This window comes from Oryctolagus cuniculus, chromosome 15 (assembly GCF_051225735.1).
Source record: "Oryctolagus cuniculus isolate XC-2025 breed Fujian yellow rabbit chromosome 15, ASM5122573v1, whole genome shotgun sequence".
Classification (NCBI taxonomy): domain Eukaryota; kingdom Metazoa; phylum Chordata; class Mammalia; order Lagomorpha; family Leporidae; genus Oryctolagus; species Oryctolagus cuniculus.
In genome coordinates, this window is record NC_142881.1 from 53,095,043 (window position 1) to 53,116,283 (window position 21,241).

At 41.0% G+C, this 21,241-nt stretch overlaps 1 protein-coding gene and 1 long non-coding RNA gene across 3 annotated transcripts in view; one reads left to right on the forward strand and one right to left on the reverse strand.

Annotated features, from left to right (window-relative positions):
• The window catches only part of LOC149121998 (uncharacterized), a 60,062-nt gene extending 45,699 nt beyond the window's left edge, over positions 1–14,363 (reverse strand). The window contains exons 1-2 of the mRNA XM_089314933.1: positions 14,072–14,363; positions 8,888–9,060 (exon numbers count right to left, since the gene is read on the reverse strand). Coding sequence (XP_089171059.1) covers positions 8,888–9,060; positions 14,072–14,271 — 373 coding nt within the window. The 5' untranslated portion in view covers positions 14,272–14,363. The remainder of the gene's footprint in view (positions 1–8,887; positions 9,061–14,071) is intronic.
• The window catches only part of LOC127484266 (uncharacterized), a 453,346-nt gene continuing 445,882 nt past the window's right edge, over positions 13,778–21,241 (forward strand). For both annotated transcript variants that reach the window (XR_016222206.1, XR_016222205.1), the window contains exon 1: positions 13,778–13,903. This is a non-coding gene — a long non-coding RNA (uncharacterized LOC127484266). The remainder of the gene's footprint in view (positions 13,904–21,241) is intronic.

Consider the following 21,241-nt stretch of genomic DNA (forward strand, 5'->3'; position numbering starts at 1 on the left):
AGGTGCTTCTTCCTGGTCTCCCATGTGGGTGCAGAGCCCAAGGACTTGGGCCATCTTCCATTGCCTTCCCAGGCCACAGCAGAGAGCTGGACAGGAAGAGGGGCAACCGGGACAGAATCCCGTGCTCCAACCGGGACTAGAACCCAGTGTACTGGTGCCGCAGGTGGAGGATTAGCCAAGTGAGCCGTGGCGCTGGCCAATGTGCTCGCTGCTTTCAATCTCCATCATTTCCCAGCTTTCTAGGCGATCCCAGTCTTTTTCCTAAACTTCCTGACTCTCCTCTTGCTTGAAAACTTCCACCAGCTCTCAAGAGATCCCTGTGGGGTCAGGTAGAAACTTTTTTATCAAAGCTTTCCATGATCTGTAATTAATAAATTTGTCACTTTCCACATAACCTCTCTAGTCATACTAAATCATCTCCCTTGGTATCCCTCACCCTCAAAGTACGATTTCCTGCATCCCAGACCTTGGTTTGTAGCTTTCTGCTGTTTGAAATGTTCATCTTTTACCACCCACCACTGCCTTCAGGGATCCTGCTGAATCTGTAAGTAAGAATTCACTGTATACTCCTCCACAAACTCAGAATCCTTAACTGTACTCTTACTATGAAAATTGCATTTTTGGCCTTTATTTTGGGCATCCATATATCCAGGACTATCTGTGTTTTCCAAAAGTTTCTAATTTTACTAAGGAAAGCCTATTCACGTTTCTAATTCCCATGGAGTTAATGATCAATGTTTAAGTGCTGTGGGTGCTCTATAAATAATAGATTAGTTTTTTCAAAAGATTTATTTATTTATTTGCAAGTCAGAGTTACACAGAGAGAGGAAAGGCAGAGAGAGAGACAGAGAGAAAGGTCTTCCATCCGATGGTTCACTCCCCAATTGGCTGCAACAGCTAGAGCTGTGCCAATCCGAAGCCAGGAGCCAGGCGCTTCTTCCGGGTCTCCCACGTGGGTGCAGGTGCCCAAGGACTTGGACCATCTTCTACTGCTTTCCGAGGCCATAGCAGAGAGCTGGATCAGAAGTGGAGCAGCTGGGACTCAAACTGGAGCCCATATGGGATGCCGGCGCTTCAGGCCAGGGCGTTATTAACCCGCTGCGCTATAGCACCAGCCATAGATTAATTTTAAAAAGTCAAATAGCCCCATGAACGGTCTGAACATAGGACTAAGGATAAAATGTTAGAAAATATTTTTTCTGAATAGTAAGTGACAAGAGGAAGTTTCCAGTTTTGAAAGACAAAAGGAATGAAAGGAAAACATGATGAGGGGGGAAAAACAAGCACAGGTAGATGTGTTATTTTTCACACTTTTTAAAAACACAAATGTGTTGGACCATTTAATAAAGAAGTGTTCACAGCTGAGGAAAAATGCTGCATTTGTTTTAATGAACTGCATCATAAGATACTTTGAGATTAGCACATGAATGTATTTTATGGCATAAGTATGTATCATGGTAGATTTTCCAGGAGAGATGGAATATGTCTTCCTAGTGTTGATCCTAATGCCTGTGAAATGTAAGATAGCTTAATATTGGTTGGATGAATAAATGCTTACTCACCCACTTAGCTCTCTCCAGCTGCCCTCCACCTTACTTCCCTTTCATAGCCAAATTACTAATTACTGGCGATCAGCCTTCTCTTCTTACCTCCCATTTGCAGCCCAAACCACTTCAATGTAATCAGTTTACACTCTAGTCACTATGCTCAGACAGTGACTTCCACACTGCCTTTCCTCTGGGTGGGTTCAAAGTTCTGTGTTGACCCAGGAGCAGCACGGAAAACTGAGGGTGCAGCTCATCTCACAGAAGCCACTGAGCAGGTGCTCTGGGAAGTCTCACCTTGCAGGCACCCTCCTCCACACAGCAACACCAGCCAATGGAGGCAGCAAGTCAACACTGCTTGTTGGACATTTATTTACCCTGACCATTAGAGCAACACTGATTGGAGGAACAGGTGGGGCTCTGCTCATAAAACTCTCTGTGCTCATAAAACTCCCTGGTTCAAATTTTCTCTCCAATTCAGACCCAAGAACCCAAGACCCAGATAGTTCTATGCCCAAACTCTCTCCTTGTTTCTCCCTTGCTAGTAGTCACCTACATGTCAAAATGAAGTTCCTATCACATCTGCTTCACAAGTATCTTTATAATATATATGCAAGGGGCCAGTGCTGTGGCTCACTTGGTTAATACTCAGCCTGCAGCACCGGCATCCCATATGGGCACCGGGTTCTAGTTTCAATTGTTCCTCTTCCAGTCCTGCTCTCTGCTGTGGCCCAGGAAGGCAGTGGAGGATGGCCCAAGTGTTTGGGCCCCTGCACCCACATGGGAGACCAGAAAGAAGCACCTGGCTCCTGGCTTCGGATCAGCACAGCGCTGGCCATAGCGGCCATTTGGGGGGGGGGGTGAACTAACGGAAGGAAGACCTTTCTCTCTGTCTCTCTCACTGTCTACAACTCTACCTGTCAAATAAAAAAAATAATCTATATATACAAAATACAAACATGCAAAAATGTCAAACAAGCAGGACCACAGACATAATCAGGTACAATCACATTTCCCATCCATATCATGTAGCAATTTCTTTTTATCTCAAAAACAATTCTCTCCTGATCAATGTTCTCCACACTTTCTCAATAAAACAAACATTTCTCAGTCTTCATTCAACCTCAAACTTTCTGAAACTCTTATTATTTTCTTGCCCTCCATGATTCAGTAATCACCTGGATTCTCCTCGATTTCTTTTGCTATTCCTCCTGGTGATCAGCTTTATGGAGTCACCCCTCACTACCATGCCATTATGGGTTTGGTCCCAGTGTTCTCTTCCATCACTCACTTCATAAATTTCTCTCTAAGGAATCATATCCATCCATCTCCAGATCCATGAATGTGAAGAAGACTCACAAGTTTATATCCAAATCCCCGACCTCATTGACATGCTCCAACCCATAATCCTAAGTCTGCTTCCTTCTTGATGCCTCAAGAAGATCCAATATCAACACGTACAACACCAAACTTAGCATCTGTCTTTGCAAACATGTTTACTCTTCCATTGTTCCCTGACACTTCCTCATGGGCTATATATAATATCTCAAAATATGGCCTATCATTTACTTTTTGGAATTGCCAATGCCTCATCCTTCTTCCCCTAGGCTCACTGAAAAGTATCTACTGGAAATGCTCAATGTGTGTTCATAGATTTTGCTTTTTGCCAATCCATTCTTGACATTGTGAACAGATTTTTTTTTTTTTTTGAAATTGATGCAATTATCAGTTTGACTTTTGGATAAGATCAAGAGAAACCAATGCAATTAGCCACAACCTCCACCACCCCCCACCACTAAGAAAAATTGAGACAAAAACTCCAATTTTTTCCACTGGTTTTAGGGTGACAGTATATTCCTTGATATGACTGGAAAACCATTCATGTTATTCCCTGTTTACATCACTGGACTGAAGTAGGTCACCCCTGCTCTCTCTACTCCAGACACTTTGGCCTCCCCTCAGTCTCTCCCACTGTCCATGCTTTCTTCTGCTAAAGAGCTTTCCTGTACAGCATGCTTTCTGCATGTACTCCCAGTCTAGCTAACTCCTGTGCATCATTTAATCTCATTTTCAAGAACCTTGTATCTCTCCTTTGCAGCACTTAGAACAGTTTTCAATTTCATATTTATTTGTGTCATTCTTTCTGTATCTGTTTTCTCCACTAGTAGGCCAGATGACAGCAGGGAATACCTGATACAATTTGTTGCATCCTAGCATTGTTTGGCATAGAGCAGGTAATCAATAAACATGACTCAATTGAAAATATGAGTGTATGAAATGAGTATGCAAATAAACATAGATATAAATTCCGTGAGAAAAATCTGCCATAGCCTAGTGTTTTTAAAAATACTAAAGATACACACAGTGTGGATAATCAGTCACAAGAGCAATGAAAACTTTGGATGGATTTAAGAAATTAACGTAGGAGGACTTCTTATTCATATCCAGTAGAGGGTGGAGGGAGATGATAGGAATTCCTTAAATGAAAAATATAATCTTGGGAAAAGTTACAGCTTTTATCATATAAGAGATGTGTTAAAATATGAAGGCTGTGTTTTCTAATCCTAGTCTTACCATTTTTGCTACTTCATATATTGGGCTAGAGTCAGGGCAAGGTGAGGAAGGGAGAAAAGATTTCAAAAATGTTTAAGTCTCTAGATTGTGGATATTCTGTTGGGGATGCTTATTTTATATGCTAGCTTCTAAAATCCCTATCATTAAATGCAATATAATTGTCTCCACTTCCATATGGTGACAGAATTCTAGCATCTGTATCAAGATCTCAATAAATAGGCAAAACTAAAATGTTGCATAAGATGTTTTCCCTCAGTTACATTCCAAATACAATCCCTTGCTCCCGGCATGAAATAAATTTTGTAAATTAGAATACTATCAATTTTTTTTGCAATTATTAAAGTAACAACATTCCACATTCCTCTCATTTCTATTCGGCACAAAGGGGAGAAACATGCTCCCTTTAAGAATGACAAATAAAGCTGCCAATGTGATCTATTTATAGCCCTCTGAGAATGCCACAAATCCACAGAATGTTCTCAGAACCGAGTTATTGTATTTGCTGTCTCAGAGGGAAGGTATAGAAGTCCCGGGTGGACTCTTATCCAAGGAAACTAAGGTTAGGAGGAACCACTTGTGTCAGTCAATGTCCAAGGTCCATGCTCCTTTAAGGGCAGATGTTTCACTGAACAGTACCTAAGGATAGAAAAAGTGAGGGTGTGGACTAGAGGTGTCACTGCTTAGTGAGGTAAAAACAGTGGCTGTAAAAAAAATATGGAAGCCCCTTTATCTTCATCACCACCCTTCCCAACCCAGGTCCCACCTTACTGGCTTATTGAGGCCTCCTTCCAAAAGTTTAGTGCCAACCAAAATTACAGGAAGCCATAAAATCTTAATTATCCACATCCAAAGTGCTAGTCAGTTTTGAGGATTATTTTTTATGGATTATTTCAATCTTATGTACAGGGGCATATGCCAAAAGGAAACAATCTCTATTCCTTATTACTCCACTCAAGATTCCTTTTTTTGAAAAGCATTTTTCTATTAAAATACATATACATATATTCATGTGTAAGTTTCTATAAAATATGACCCTCTGCAAGGCATTACTGGCTTTTTTTCCTCTTTTGCATTGGCTGCTAAAAAACTGAGAATAAAATTTGTTACTATCTTCTAGCAAGACTGTTGAATTTCATGGCATAAATTTTCAGTATGAATCTCTCTCCTGGCCCTATCTTATGTTCTTAGCCTTATTTTTTCCTTGGAATAATTTTTCCTTACCTATTTGGAATATATTTTATATTGCTGTACAGTATGTATTTTTATTAGCCTTTCTCGGTAAGCGTTAAATCCCTTCCAGCATATAAATAAAATATATAATATTTATAGGTAATCTTTTTTCTCTTATGCAGAGTGCAAAAAATTTTAAGGTATCATGTAATTTATTACCATAAATGTATGAACATTAACATACTATTACTGCTAGTAATTAATTTTTTTGTGATATTTCACTAAATAGTATAATTAGATTTTCTTAATATTTATTTATAATACAGTTATAGAGCTGAGATTCTTAGCCTGAGATCCACAGACTCTCAAAAAACATATGCCCAAAACTATGCATGGAAATTTTTTTTAAGGAAGCGTTTCAAAAATTTAACCCAATTCTGAAAGGTGAATGTGAACCAAAAAAATTTAAACACTACTTCTTTGCAGTAAATAACTCCAGAAGACATAACTTAGTCTTTACATATTTGACAAACTGAAAGAATATTTTTTTGGTTCATTCCTGAAATGCCTACGGCAGAGGGGCCTTTGCCAGGGTGAAGCCAGGAGCCAGGAACTCCATTGGAGTTTCACACATGGGTGGCATGGGCCCAAGTACTTGGGTCATCATCTGCTGTCTTCCCAGGCACATCAGCAGGAAGCTGTATCAGAAGCAGAGTGACCAGGACACAAATCAGCACTCTGATATAGGATGCTGGTGTCACGAGCAGAGACTTTATCTGCTACGCCACAACGTAGGTCCCTACCATTCATATTTTCTAGAGGACGTTGGATTGGAACCTGCCTGTGTCTCCCTTCCAGCCCTTATATTAGCTGATCCTTCTGCTTGGAATGTTCTTCCCCGAGATCTTGCCTTCTGTGTCACCTCCTCAGAGAGACTTCTCTGACCATCTAATCTGACTTACTTTCTATTACATTACTAGGTTTTATTTATAGCTTGTCTGAGTATCTAACCTGGATGTTATTGCCCATCCTCACTCTTACCAGGCTAAAAGTGCCCTGAGGTCTCAGCGGTCAAGCCTGCATGTTTACTGTTGTTTTTCTAGCACCGACTGCAGGGCCAGGTTTTTAGCAGCTATTCTGGGGAGAGAGAGATTTTTCTCTAAGGCATTTTGGGAACAAACCAGTGGATAGAAGATCTCTCTCTCTCTTTGCTTTTCAAATAAATAAATCTGAAACAAAATTATGGATGATAGATTTCCCAATGCATCTGGTCAGTACTTTAGTCCTTAAATATCTGTATCATCTTTACCCTTTCTTATTTTTTTTTTCTAAGTTAGATTTCATAATGTAAGTGAAAGAAATCCTCATGGGAAGAAGATGCAATGCATTTTATTATATGTTAAACTCATCCAATAAACATTTGAGCCTATCATCTTTAAGGCATGATGGGAGATGTCCTTGCGGTGTCTAATAGAGACAAAATAAACAATCACTGTCATCCATGTAACTATGATGTCCCTTAAACCAGCTCTGTATTGTTCTCTAGTACAGGGTTACAAAGCAAGTAAATTCTAGGGTCCAGACACTTTAACGCACAGTTTGAAACTCAAAGCTCTTTAGAAAGGCATCAATCACCTTAAAGTTGAAAATGGACAACTAGGAGAAAAGAATACATAATAAAATTGGGGCTAAAAATTCTTGGCAAAAGGAACACTGTACTCTATGGCTGGGAAAATGCTCTACACAACCCTAGTTGCTGAAATTGTTAGATTAAGATGTGACTAAAGATCATAAGTACTTCTCACATTATTAGCACTAAATGCGTTAGGAGTATATTAAACAAATAATTTACCGACAAGATGCCTATGGCACTGAGGTCATGGAATTTTGCGCTGTACTTCCCAGGCAATTCACTGAAGGCACCAAGCAATTGTGGGCTAATTAATTAAAATATCAGTCAAAGTACAATAAATAAGATGGCAAATCTGCTAACATGAGCAACACATATAATTTTTAAAAAGCTTGCTATTACTCTGGATCAGCATAAACTATCTGAATTATCTGTATCATTCCCTCTTAGGGGAAAGAATGGAGGCCTGAATGTACTCACATTAAAATTTTCAATTCAAAGAACAAATATTAATTTGTATCTCGTTTCTGCCCTTGCTGTTTCTTTTTCCTTACTATTTTTTTGATCATAAAATTTCAGATTGAAATTTTAAAACTATATCCAAATCTAGAAATCATGTAATCATTCCCCCAACCTTTTTTCACTTTCCCAAAAGCATTCACAAAAACTGTGGGAGACTACTCTGCCTTCACTAATGGCAGGGGCAGTAATAGCATATCATGGTACTTAGGTACCATTAACTGAATATGTATGCATTATTATGCATTGTGGTAAACACTATACAACTTCATTTTTAATCTTCCCAATAGTCCAATTATTGTCTTCTATTATTATTCCCAGGAGATGGGGGTCCACAGAGGTTGCTCACACGTCAAACACCTCCCAGCTTGTAAATGGCCTATTGACTCTGAAGCTCTGGCTTCCTATTGTACTAGTTCTTTTCTTTTGATCATGTTCTTTCTGCCACCCAACACTTCAGTAAAGACCCTCTATTTCCCAACACAGATAGGATGTATACTATCTATATCCTTTAGAATGTAAGGCTGTCCACTATCCAGACTTTTTTTTTTAACCTTCCTAACCTAATTGCCCAGTATTCTACACTAACTACTACCCTCAGGGCCTAAGGGACTCTGCTTCCTCTCAAAGCTTCAGATATCTTCCCACCCACAATCCAGCTACATTCTACTGCTTTTTTTTTTTTTTTGACAGGCAGAGTTAGACAGTGAGAGAGAGAGAGAGAGACAGAGTTATTATAGACAGTGAGAGAGAGAGAGAGAGAGAGAGAAAGGTCTTCCTTCCATTGGTTCACTCCCCTAATGGCTGCTACAGCCGGCGCTGCGCCGATCCGAAGCCAGGAACCAGGTGCTTCTCCTGGTCTCCCATGTGGGTGCAGGGCCCAAGCACTTGGGCCATTTTCCACTGCCCTCCCGGGCCACAGCAGAGAGCTGGCCTGGAAGAGGGGCAACCGGGACTAGTACCCGGCACCCCAACTGGAACCAGAACCTGGTGTGCCGGCGCTGCAGGCGGAGGATTAGCCAAGTGAGCCATGGCGCCGGCCCCATTCTATTGCTCTTATCACTGCAAATTCCACTTTACCAAGTCATCCTCTAGACATCTCCAGCCCAGAGTCACCTGAGGAGTCTGTCACTGCTGCCTACCACTGCAGGTTACTGGTGTCCCCGACAGCTTCAGCAGCCTGATGCCCACAAAACAGTGTGAAGACTCCTATGACATATGCCATTGAGTATTTTTCTCAGGAACACATCCAGAGCTTTCATCAGTTTCTCAAAGTTTAACAACTACTCAGCATCTTCAATTTCTGGATACTCATGTCATAAAGTGCTAATATTCCCTGAGTAGTGTTGCCAGATTTAGCAAATAAAAATATTACACTGGGAAGGGAGGGGGACAGGTGTTGGCACAGTGGTTGACACTGCTAGGGATGCTCACATCCCATTTGGAGTACCTGGATTTGAGTCCCAACTCTGCTTCCAATTCTGGCTTCCTGTTAACAAATGTGCACCCTCGAAGGCAGGGTGAGGGCTCAAGTAGTTGGGTCCTTGCCACCCACATGGGAGATCCAGATTGAGTTCCTGACTCCTGGCTTCAACCAGATTGATCTCCAGCTGTTGTAGGCATCTGGGGAGTGAATCAGAAGACAGGGGATCTTTGTTTCTCTGCATTTCAAATAATAAACAAATAAATCAATAAAAAATTACAACAAACATTATATGGGACTTATTCATACTAAAGCAAATACTTGTGTATTTGAAATCCTAATTTAACTGAGCATCCTGTAATTGATCAGCAAATTTGTCACTTAATATTTTATGAACATTAATCTTCTCTTTCAGCCATACAGAATGTAAATATTTAGAGTGCAAGGGTCTTTATTATTTCCTCAAAGAACTTAATACTCAACTCTTATTCCTAATTACCAATTTATTTTTGTGACACAACAGAAACATTTTGGAACATTCTCGATTTAGAGTTAGTAATAAACCCAGGAACTGTATTATTGAGAGGGTTGTTATAAAAGGTGCAAGCCTAGCCTTTCTCTCTCTTGCATCCTGATTAGCATTTGTGATCGTTTGTAACCCCATGTACTCGTGCCATTGTCATCTGCAGTGATGTTACACAGACCAAAGCCCTTGCACCACAAGTAAGCTGATCCAAGTGCCAGCCATGCCCTCGAGCCTTCAAAAGTGTGAACCAAATAAACTTTTCTTTGTAAGTTAACCCATCTCAGAGATATTGTTATTGTAATAAAAAGCTGACCAATACACACACCATTTCTAGGAAACCAACTTTGATTACCACTGCTACCTGCTAGATTCAAACACATTGAATTTCTCTCAACTACCTGTTTATAAAAAGTCCTTTTTAGGAGCAGCCTGGGAAAAAACCACCAAATTATTATTGGACCTCAAATTGTGAGCTTCAGATCATTTGATTGAGAAATTGCTAAAAATGCGATTGTCTGGGCGCAATCTTAAGCCTATTAATTCAGAACTGCACGGAATGGCTCCAGGCAATCTGAGTTTTTAAAAAGCTTTACAGATGATTTTTATCCCTCTAAAGTTTAAGAACTACTTGTTAATTGGATGTAATACTCTAGTAAAGCTATCTCCTCATTTTAGAGAAGAAAAGCTATCATTTTATGTCCTTAAAGATAAGCCACCAAAACTTCAGAGTTCAAAATATCAATCATCTTTTAAATGTATATCGAATCTATTACGTTAGTGTTAAACGCTCAGCACTGTAAATTTTCCATTTGAAGCTTCCAAGCATTTAAAGAGAATTGATAAACTAATGATAACCATTAAAAGGCTGCTTGATGGATCATTAAAATAGTAAATGACTGCACTGAAGTCTATACAGGCCAGAAAAATTTAAAAAAATAGACTATCCATGTAGGATATTCTAATGCTGCTATCTAGGATTGGTCTGGGCAACCCAAGGCTGTTTGGGGGTTCTGAAAGAAAGTGCCAATGTTCAAAGCTACATAACCCTGTTGACTGGGTGGACTCACAAGGGTTTTGACCTCTTGGTGAACAGAAGTCAGAAGGCTTAGGTTCTATGCTTTCTGGACTCTTGTTTTTTGGAACTTCAATTTCTATCAATCAACCAATGACTGATCTCTAAAGTATCTTTTGGAACCAGGCTTCTATTATCAATTTGAGGTTCTGTTTTCTCTGCTATCAAATACGGGAGTTGAACAACGTGCAGTCAGTCCATTTGTCCTGTGGGCCTGAGGCTGCCCTGTTGTCTCTATTATTGCACTCAGATCTTCATTCATAATTCAGGCTCATTCTTTCTAATGGTGTAAGTTCAACGATGCTTCATTTAGGTTAGCCCAATGAAAGGACAATATATTAGTCATTCACACGTGTCCCTTATGAGAGACCATTCATTCAAAATATACTGAGTGACCAACAACTTATGTGTCATTCATCACTACTACTGGCTTTGGGACTACAACAGTGAAAGGGAGAGAGAGAGAGAGAGACAGAGAGGATAAAAACAACAACTATGAGTAATGGAGATATAAACAAAATAACTTCAGTTTGTTATCAGTGCTGTGAGTGTTCCCTAAGGGCTGAGATAGAGAATAACCACAGGATATTCAGGGAAAGCCTCCTGGAGGAAGTAAGACTTACTCAGACCAGAAGGAAGGAGATAAACAGGCGGTAGGGTGGAGGACGCAGAAAGGGGCAGGGCAGGGGAAAGCAGATTCTGGAATCCTGTGGGAGGAACAGCTTATGTGCTTGGCAAACAGAATCCTGGAACAGTTCCTTCCATCTCTGAGAGATAATTTAATCTAAAACTAGAGGAAGGAAACCAGAGGCCCAGTGTCAAATGGGCAGTGATTTAATGGGCAAATCTTCCAGACTTCAGTCCAGAATCTGAACTCTTCTTAGTTAGAGATTACCATTCAGCAGGACATGCCAGACTGCGTTGGTTCCAGTCCCTGCTCTTTTACTCATAAACTGCTTGTACTTGTTTCCTTTTGTTTGAAATACAGACAACATCTACCGCATCAGGCTGCTACAGGGATTTAATGAGATAATATGACACAGGGGCCAGGGCATCATAGCTGCCTAATAAATGCAAGCTCTTACTTTTTATCTAGTGCATTTTCACTCATGCCATGCTGTTGGAAAGTCAAAAGAAAATAGGGCAGAAGTTATGCAGCCTGCGTGAAGAAGGAAGGTGGCAGAGGGGACATTCTGGAATATCAGGCTGCAGCCTATTTAGCAGCTGTCCATCTGCGAGAACTTAGAAGAGGAGATGAGAAGACATAGCGACTGGAGTGGCAAGATGTCCAGGAAAAAGTCACAACTTCTTGGTTTTGTTCACAGTTTAATCTGCTAGTGGAAAATCCATAGCTGTCTTACTAAAATAGCAAAGACCACCCATATCAATGTCTATACTTAAAAATCAGCATAGAATAAACAAGTTTTGCTCTAGGATGCTAATAACAAAAAGAATGACACATCTCATTAATAACAGGCCAAGAAGGGCTGGCATGGTGGCATTGCCAGTAAAGCTGCAGCCTACAACGCTGACATCTCATATGGATGCTGGTTCGTGTCCCAGCTGCTCCACTTCTGATCCAGCTCCCTGCTAATGGCTTGGGAAAAGCAGCGGAAGATGGGTCTCTGCTGCTCATGTGGGAGACCCAGATGATGCTCCTGGCTCCTGGCTTTGGCCTGGGCCAGCCCTGGCCACTGTGGCCATCTAGGGAGTGAACTAGCAGATAGAAGTGCTGTCTGTAACTGTAACTTTCAAATAAAATAAAATAAACCTTAAAAACACACTAAGAAAAAAATTTTAACATGTCATTCAATCAACTGGGGACGAACCAATTATCTGTAGGCTATTACAACAATAGTGATTTGTAAGGTTTGAAGATCAAACCATGATACTGGAAGAAAGAATAATATACCTAAGTAACAATGAAGATTTTCTTCACTGTCTATGAACAAAACCACAGAATGGACTTCAGCCTTAAAATATCAAGAGGCATATCTCATAGGTTAAAATGGACAGCTATTGTGGACAGCTGTCCCCCAAAGCCTGCATGCTGTCCCCAAAGACTTAACAAAATGTTAGGGAATGTGTATCATTCAGACACACATGAAACAGCACTGAATATTTCTCAGTGTTTGAAGTTCACTGGGTCCCTTTTCCCCCAACCATAAGGTAAATGCCATTCCATATACAGCTTTTTGAAATGTTGCTTACTTTATGATTCTCTGCCGATGCTGCCTTATGGGAGAAATTTTATTTCAAAGTTTCATAGAATGTGAATTGAACTCATTATTTTACTCCAAACTCATTGTTTAATTGACAGGAAACATGCATCTAAATCATTGTGTATGCATGGCAGAAGAAGCTACATAAATTTAACAATGGGTGGATTATTACTATTTAGCATATTTATGGAATTTTAGATTCAGGAAGCATTTTACAAATCTTTTATTAGTTAATCCTTACACTTTGGAGTGAGTCTGACAGGTGGTAAACAATGCTTTGGGCTTAAATTGCCAATATGTGAAAACTTTAATGGGAGAAAAAAAAAACCTACAGCATTTCTCCTCCCTCTCAAATGTGCCAAGGGCACATTTCTGATACCTTTTCCTTCGCATCAGAGACCAAGGAAACGGGCCCAGGAAGCAGAACCGCATATCCAAAATTGCAGTACCAAAAGCAGAATGTACTGGGTGGTGTTCTGTCCTAGGTCAGGTGGCCAACACCAGGAGAGAGATTGTCTCCAACGTCAAGGTGGTGCTACCGAACTTACAAAAAGATACCGTCCAGTGCTCCGGCACAGGAAAAGGCACAAAAGCAAACCATTTTCCTAAAACTACACAGTAAATTCTAACACTGACACACCTGCTGGACTCACTACTGAATAAAATCGCCAGCAATTTATTCTCTTAGCACGCATACAGGTATACTGGAGAACAAACCCAAATTAAGAGTTTATTTTGATTATTATTATTTTAATTCCCAAGTTGTAAAAAAACTAAGCTCCCTGGACTATCACGACAAACTTTTAGAGTCCTCCAACCTACCCTTCCCGAAGCCACCAAAAAGTGTTGGAAAGCAGGGCGAAGAAAGCCTCAATGAATCAAAGTCTCATCATTCTTGACCCCAACCTTTTCACAGCCCCGGGCTTTCAGAGCCAACAAACCCAGAGAAACCAATCCCGCCCCACCTGAGGGCCGGACGTGAGGAGTCGCACACGCTGCGCCTACTTTCAGGCGACCCCAGCGTGGACACGTCGCCGGCAGAGCCTTATCCCTGCTGACGGACAGTGACTTTATCCCCCCCTAATCCCCCAGGCCACCCGCCCCTGCCCGGGGTGTGCGTGAGCGTGCGTGGCGGGGACGCTGAGGTGGGAGGGCGCCGAGCAGCCCCAAGCCTCCGGGAAGCGAGCCCCTCTGCGGCGCTGCCGGCGGGCGGTCAGCGGAAGGTAACCAGGTCTCCCCCACCCTGTCGGAGCGTCCAAGGGGCGCCCTCCCTCAGCCCCCTGCGGCTGCGGAGTCTGTGGCTACGCGCAGGGTGGCCAGAGAGACCCCCCGAGGCCCACCCAGCCCTCAGGACGCCGACCCCGCCCCGCCCCGTGCGGCGGCCGCGCTACCTGGGTACGCTGAAGGCACCGGGCGGGCGGCGGCTCCGTGCGCGGGCCGGGCGGCGGACGCTGGGCGCGGGCTCAGTAAAGCCGCCGGGAGAGCGGCCGAGCCCGCCCCGCCGGGCCCGCCCTCGCGCCGCCACCTCGCTCCTGCCCGGGGGGCGGGGGCTGCGGCCCCTCCCCGCCTTCGCGGCCTGCCCGGGAGTCATCTGGGTGGCGCCCCTGCAGCCGGGGGCCGCCTCCTGGCCGCCCGAGCCGCGCCCAGACACGCGTCCGGGCGGCCCAGCTTGGGGGCTCGGCCTCTGCGGGGGCCGAGCCTGGGACCTTGCCCTTCCCCGCGCAGCGCCCGAGGGGTCGTCCTAGAGGCGTCGCTGCCACCCACCTCCGGGAGGCGCGGGGCGCGCCAGGTGGGGGGCACCTCCTTGCACTGACGGAGGAAAAGTTTCTGGCAGTGTCAAGGGTCAGTTTCTCGTGGGGGGCGTTCTGGATCCCAGAGGGGGAACTCCCGCGAGTCCGAGTGCGGGTTCCGCTGACATCACGGTCAGCACATCACTGGGTGTCATCTGGTGTAGTTTACACGAAGACTGACCGTCATTACTGCAGCCTCTGCACGTTCGGTCTTCTAGAGACAGCTCAGCGAGGGGATGAAAGAACTTCATTTTTAAGTAAAAAGTAGTATTAGAAACCAGCACATTCATAGTTTAGCCCTGCCCTAAGGTCTAAGTATGTGACCTCTGAAAAAATTTAGAGCTTCCAGTGACCAGGATTGCCTAGACTGAATCACTACCGTACAGTTCATTTCCAGAACTTTCCATGTTTTAGCTGAGATTTTCATTTTCCCTTGTAACACGAAGGTGAGGTGAAAACAAGATGCAATAAAATCAATGTGAGGAGCTTTTTAATAACTGATACAAAAGTTTATGAGAGAGGCAGTCAGTAATAATTGAAAATAAGATTCGAGAATTGTCCGTAGTCCTTGTTCTTCAGTCTTACAACTGTCTCTGAGCTTGAATATGAAGTTAGTGATATGTATTATTTTTAGCAGGAATACTAGTTTTCTAATAATTATTAAGTAGATGAAATAGGTAGTATCAGTATGATGTCAGATCAGTTTAAAACTATTCACGGAAGCATGTTAACTAAATGAGCAGACACTGTAGTAATGACAAGTTTTTAGTGAAATTGATTTGGTCTTAAAGTTTAAGTATTACAAAAGATACACCAGAAAACATAGAATCTTTGGAGTCCTGACTGAAGTCTAATGAAATTATTTCCTTTGAAATAATCCCATTTCCTTCAATGGTTTCTAATAAGATATGAATAGAATTTCATTATTTGGAGGTTTCCATTCATTCTTCAGAGTATTTAATGAGGGCTCATCAAGTGCCTAGCACTGATTGTGGTGCAAGTACTACAAGGGTGAACCAGATAGATACAAGTTCTGCCTTCCAGAAGGTCACATTCTAGTGAGAGACAGACAGCCACCAAATAGACAAGTGCAAAGATAATTAATTGCACCTGTGAAATACGTTGTATGCAGAAGTATGGAGTGCTAGGAGAGAATACCCTACAAGCGGCTTGACTTTTAGGTCTTTTGTTGACTTGAACTCTAGAATTATTTTGAATCTGCAATTTTTTCATCTTTTGTTCTTCTTTCATATCTCATATCCAAACCTTTAAGAAATCCTTACAGCTATATCCTCAGAAGGTATTTCAAATGTAATCTCTACCACTAGCACTGTCTTCCAAACCAGCATTGCTTACCTGGATTTGTGAAAAAGCACCTAGATTTCTGTTCCACTCTCAGGCATGCCTCTATGGTCTATTATCTGTGTAGCATTTAGGATGACCATTTGGAAGTATATATAGTATATTAATTCATGTCAATCCTTTGCTCAAAAACAAAAACAAAAACAAAAAAAACCCCTCACTTGATGGCTTTCTATTTGCTCTCAGAACACAATATAAGCTTGACTGTGGCCTTGAAAACCTTACCTGCCTACCACCTCTCCTTTCTTACCTCCTTCTTCATCACTGTCCCTCCCATACTCTGCCACACTCTCTGGCTTTTCTGCAGTTCTTTCATCCCTCATGCTTCTGCCATTGAGCCAGGACTGTCTTCCTCTAAAGCTTTATAGAATCTTGTTTCTCAGTTACATCAGAAATCTAGACCTGAATCTTCTCTGAGTTCATGACCACCCTTTCAAATTAGCCACCTCTCTCAAACCATCTTTGTCTCCTTAATTTATTTTAGTTTTCCTTTTAATATGTCCGTGCATGTGTGTGCTACATATGGTCACACACACCTGTGCACACACATTTGTTGTGTGCTGTTCTCTATCTTAGAATAAGAACAGCAGCTTGGTTACAGTACCAGGCACATAGAAGGCACTCAATAAATATTTGTTGGAAGCAAGCATATAAATTGATTGTTTTATGAGTGAATGTTTGCACTCCCCCAAAAATCTTGTTGGAGCTCTGACCTCTAAACGTTTATATTTGGAGATAAGGCCCTTACACAAGTAATTAATGTTCAATGAGGTCCTAAAGGTGGGACTCTGGTCAGAAAGGACTGGTGTCTTTATTAGAAGAGACTCCAGAGAGCTCATTTGCTTTTTCCACATGTATGCACCAAGGAAAGTAATGTTATCAGACAGTAAGTTGACCACCTGCAGGATGAGAGCCTTCACCAGGAATCAAAGAGATCGGCATCCTAATTTTGGACTTCTCAACCTCCAGAACTATGAGAAATAAATTTTTATGATGTAAGACACCCAGTCTATGTTTTGTTTTGAGCAGCCCAGGCAGACTAAGACAAGTTATAAAGACTATGAAAATAACAAGGAACTCAGTTATAATGTTCAGTCACACAGTATCACAAATCGCTTTGAGATCACTAATGCAATTGAATGATGTAATGGTGTGACTGAGCAGTCCTTTCTAGCACCTCCCAAAGTGATGGAGGCTGGAAGATTAATCTTATCTTGACCTGAAAATAGAATAAATGTTCAAGATGAACAAATACTTTTGATGACGTTTCTTGTTTGTTTGTCCCCCCCCTCCCCCCCGAGGTCAGGAGTGGTTGAAACTCAGAGGAAAAGAATGATCCAGTTATCATGGTGAAAAATGCTGTTTCCAGAGGGAGCTCAGTGTCTAAAAGCAGCAGAAGTCCCCCACGAGTTCCCCGGAAGGACTCACATATAGCTGAGTGCCTACCACATAACCAAAAACTACTGATATTCAAGCAAATACCAGATGCTTCAGATAACAGCTTCAGGTACCTACCTTGGTGATTTATACCCTTGGCTTACAAAGTAGGCTATGGTAAATAAACACTTGAGCTTCCACTTTTTTTTAATTATAAAGAATATATATTTCGTATACTTTTTATTGCAAATATTTAATATATACACTGATCCTGGCATCCTCACTTGCTCATGGGTCAGGTAGTCTCCTGTCCTAAGGAAAGGCTTAGTGATCCACACATGGAGAGTAACATAAAATTCCTAGCTTTCTTCTATTGTGTGGCATCTTGCTGGTGTTTATATGTGCTTGTTTAAGGAATTAAAGATTCTATTGTCCAATTTAAACAAACTAAAAATCACAAAATGGCCAAGTTGCTTAAAAAGATTTCTGTAGAGAAAATAATACAAATAATAAAAGCATAAGCAATGAATGGAAATGGGGTATTGACACTTTTCCTAATGTAATGGCCGTAAGGGGAATACTAATTAGCAGTGCTGATGATCTACCTAATTCATTCTTTTTTTTTTTTTACGTTTTTATTTACTTTTTTGAAAGTCAGAGTTTACACAAGAGAGGAGAGGCAGAGAGAGAAAGGTCTTCTATCCGATGGTTCACTCCCCAATTGGCCACAATGGCCGGAGCTGCACCGATCCGAAGCCAGGAGCCAGGAGCCTCCTCCGGGTCTCCCACATGGGTGCAGGGGCCCAACGACTGGGGCCGTCTTCTATTGCTTTCCCAGGCCGTAGCAAAGAGCTGGATGGGAAGTGGAGCAGCCGGAAATAGAACCAGCGCCCATATGGGATGCCGGTGCTTGAGGCCAGGGTGTTAACCTGCTGCGCCACAGCGCCAGCCTTCTACCTAATTCATTCTTAAGAAGTCAACTCTTCCTTCCCAGTGAAATAATCAAGAAAATATGTAAACTATGGATTTACATTCATTTTTAATAAACAGCTTGCCTTTAAGCTGATTAAGAGGAGAAAGAAACTCTGAATTGGCAAAATAAAAGGAGTTTGGAATCTACTTGGGGATTTTGGCTACCTACCAGTCCTAGTTTTGAATTATTACACATCATAATAATATAAATTCAGATTCACCAATATTCTTTAAATTGATTGGTTTTCCCTTTACAATGGAATGTATTGCTAGAACCTGAGCTTTAAAGTAATATTAGAGCATTGTCCTACTTTTTCAAGCTCTCAGAAAACTATTCCCCATTCACATTTATCAGCAAGAATGAATTTGTAAGTTTCCTGTTATTCAGCTACAACATATCAAGATATTGACATATCTTTAGTAGGAAGCTAGTCTAGTTCTATTTTTTAGATGAAGATCACATCATTAAATATTAAGGAGACTTGGCTGCAATTCATTGTGTGATTTGAAGCTGAGGTTGAGAGATGTCAGTGGACTTGCTCATGGTCAAACTACTAAATCCAGTCAGAACTGAGACTAAATAGAGTCTTTTCATTTTTCATTCTACATATTTTCCACTGTGACAAGCTACCTCAGTGTGAGCTTGGTGAGAATGTTATTTTTTTTCGTGAAGCATGAGCTAATGAATGTAGGGCACCTTTGGTTATGCCTCATTCTGCCCATACATATTTGTCAGACAGCTGAGGGTGCTTGAATTCTCCAAATCCCAGCTCCTACCCCCATGAACAGTGCTCATGAAGGAAAGGGGATCTCTCCTAGACATTCATTTGTTTCGTGAGTGACAAAGGGTGAGAGGAAACCTTACAGATTATTTATTATTCTCATTGGGACCATAAGATACTGCCAGCTACTGTTTACCCAGTGAGAACATTAACCTTTGCAAAATAGATTACTTTGGTAGGATGGTCCTAATGAAAAAAATAGTAATAAAATTATCAGTAAGACTTGGGTAGACAGAGTCCTTTAAACTAGTGATGATGATTATTGGTTACTACTTAGCAATAATATGTAATGGTTTGGTGGAAAATTTTCAAGGAGCTTGGTGGAAACCTAATTTTCTGAGGTACTTAAAATAGGACCAAATAAAAGAATGAAGAGTATATTGTAGAGTTAATCTAGTAGCCCAGATGGCCTTTCCATAGTTAGAGTTTTTACAGTTCTCAAAATGTGTGCATTCCTTATTCTTTTATGAGAAAATGAAGATTTTTCCCCCAGGGGCATGAAGTTATCCTGCAGTTTAGTTGTTAAAATACACTGAATATTTTTCTGTGTTACTTCTGGGACACTCATATGTATTCTGGAAGTCACCTTAGTTCCTGTATGTCCCCCTACGTTTGAATGTCTGAGTCTAGACTACAGATTTTAAGCTTGTTTGATTTCCCATGATACTCCTAAAAGCCTGGTAAATGTGAAATTTTATGTCCTGGATTGAAGGGAAAGATTATTGAGGAAAAATTATAATCTTATCTCTTTCACTTTGATTCATTTTTTTCTTACAATCTGGGAAGCTGCAACAGGATGGAATGTTTCTGAAAGGAATTTGTAAGTTTACTTGTACTTTCTACAAACAGGGCTTATAAATTCTATAATCAAATTCTCATGGATTGTGCAAAAGAACCACTTCCTTTTTTAATTAACAAATCTCAGAGTTTAAAAAATTTATATTTTAGCAATGCCATGCGTTCTGAGTTTTATTAAAAGAAAACATTGGATGGTAAAATGACATTTCCATAAAATCTGTCCAGGTGGATTTTGTGTATGTGTTCACCATCTTTTTTCCTTCCACAAAAGAAGAAAGGTCTTTGATTATAATTTTGTCATTTGATTCACTTTCTCAATACATACTACCTAATAAATTACTTTATGATTGTAATTTATTCAAGTTCCACCCATGCTGTTCTTTGCTATTACAAACTGTGGACCTTAGAATTTATTGCAGGGGTTACTTGATAGTCTGACACCTCAACTTTAGAGTGCAAGTATGAGAGGAAACATTTGACCTTGGGAGTTCAGAGCTTAAAGAGACCCCAAGATTGAAGAGGGTACTCATAAGTATCATTAAATAGTGATAAATTTATATATGATCCTTTGTCTCCTATATACACCATCATTTCCTGGGATATATAGAACGAATGTTGAGGGTGTAGAAAAATCTGCTCCCTTTTAGAATTTTTGTGCTTTGGCCTATTTTCTTTATGAATTCATATCATTCTAGCCCCTCTGTATTCTCTATTAAAAGTGATGCATTTTCTGTGCTTTAAAAATTATATTATAATCATGCCACTTCCTTCTTTAAAATGTGGCTTCCATTGCACTTTAGATTAGGTTCTCTTAGCATAGATGACAGGATATACCTATTTCTGCTTCTTAGCTAATCTTCCCCTGAGTCATTGAGCTCAGTGACACTGGATGACTTCCTGTTTCTTGAAGACTGCATGCACATTCCTAACCTTTCACCTGTTCATGCATAATTCCTTCATTCTGGAATGTTCAGAGCCCAGATTCTCAAATGACTGGCTCCTTCCTTGATACTCCTTTTCTCACCACCTGTTTAATGTAGCTGTCCGCCTCTCTAGTCCTTATCTATCATGTTAACCATTTTCTTCATAGCAATACTATTTTTGAAAATGGTACCATTTATTTATTTACATATTTATGACATTATCTTGATTAGAATGAAATTAGAGACTTTGCCCATATTTTTCACAACTGTATAGTCATTATTTAGCATAGGATCCAGAACATAGTAGGTGTTTGGTAAGCATTCATTTTTAATGAAATACAAATGCAGGGATGGTGGTATTAAGTGGTAATTGAAAGTATAGAATTAAATCTGTGACTAAAACCTGGCCTTTTGTCACTTACCTTTTCTCAGTTTCCTTGTTTGCCTTAAACATGGTACAATAATAAAAATACTTGGGGGCTGGCTCTGTGGTATAGTGGGTAGAGCTGCTGACTGAAATGCCAGCATCCCATATGAATGCTGGTTACTGTACTGGT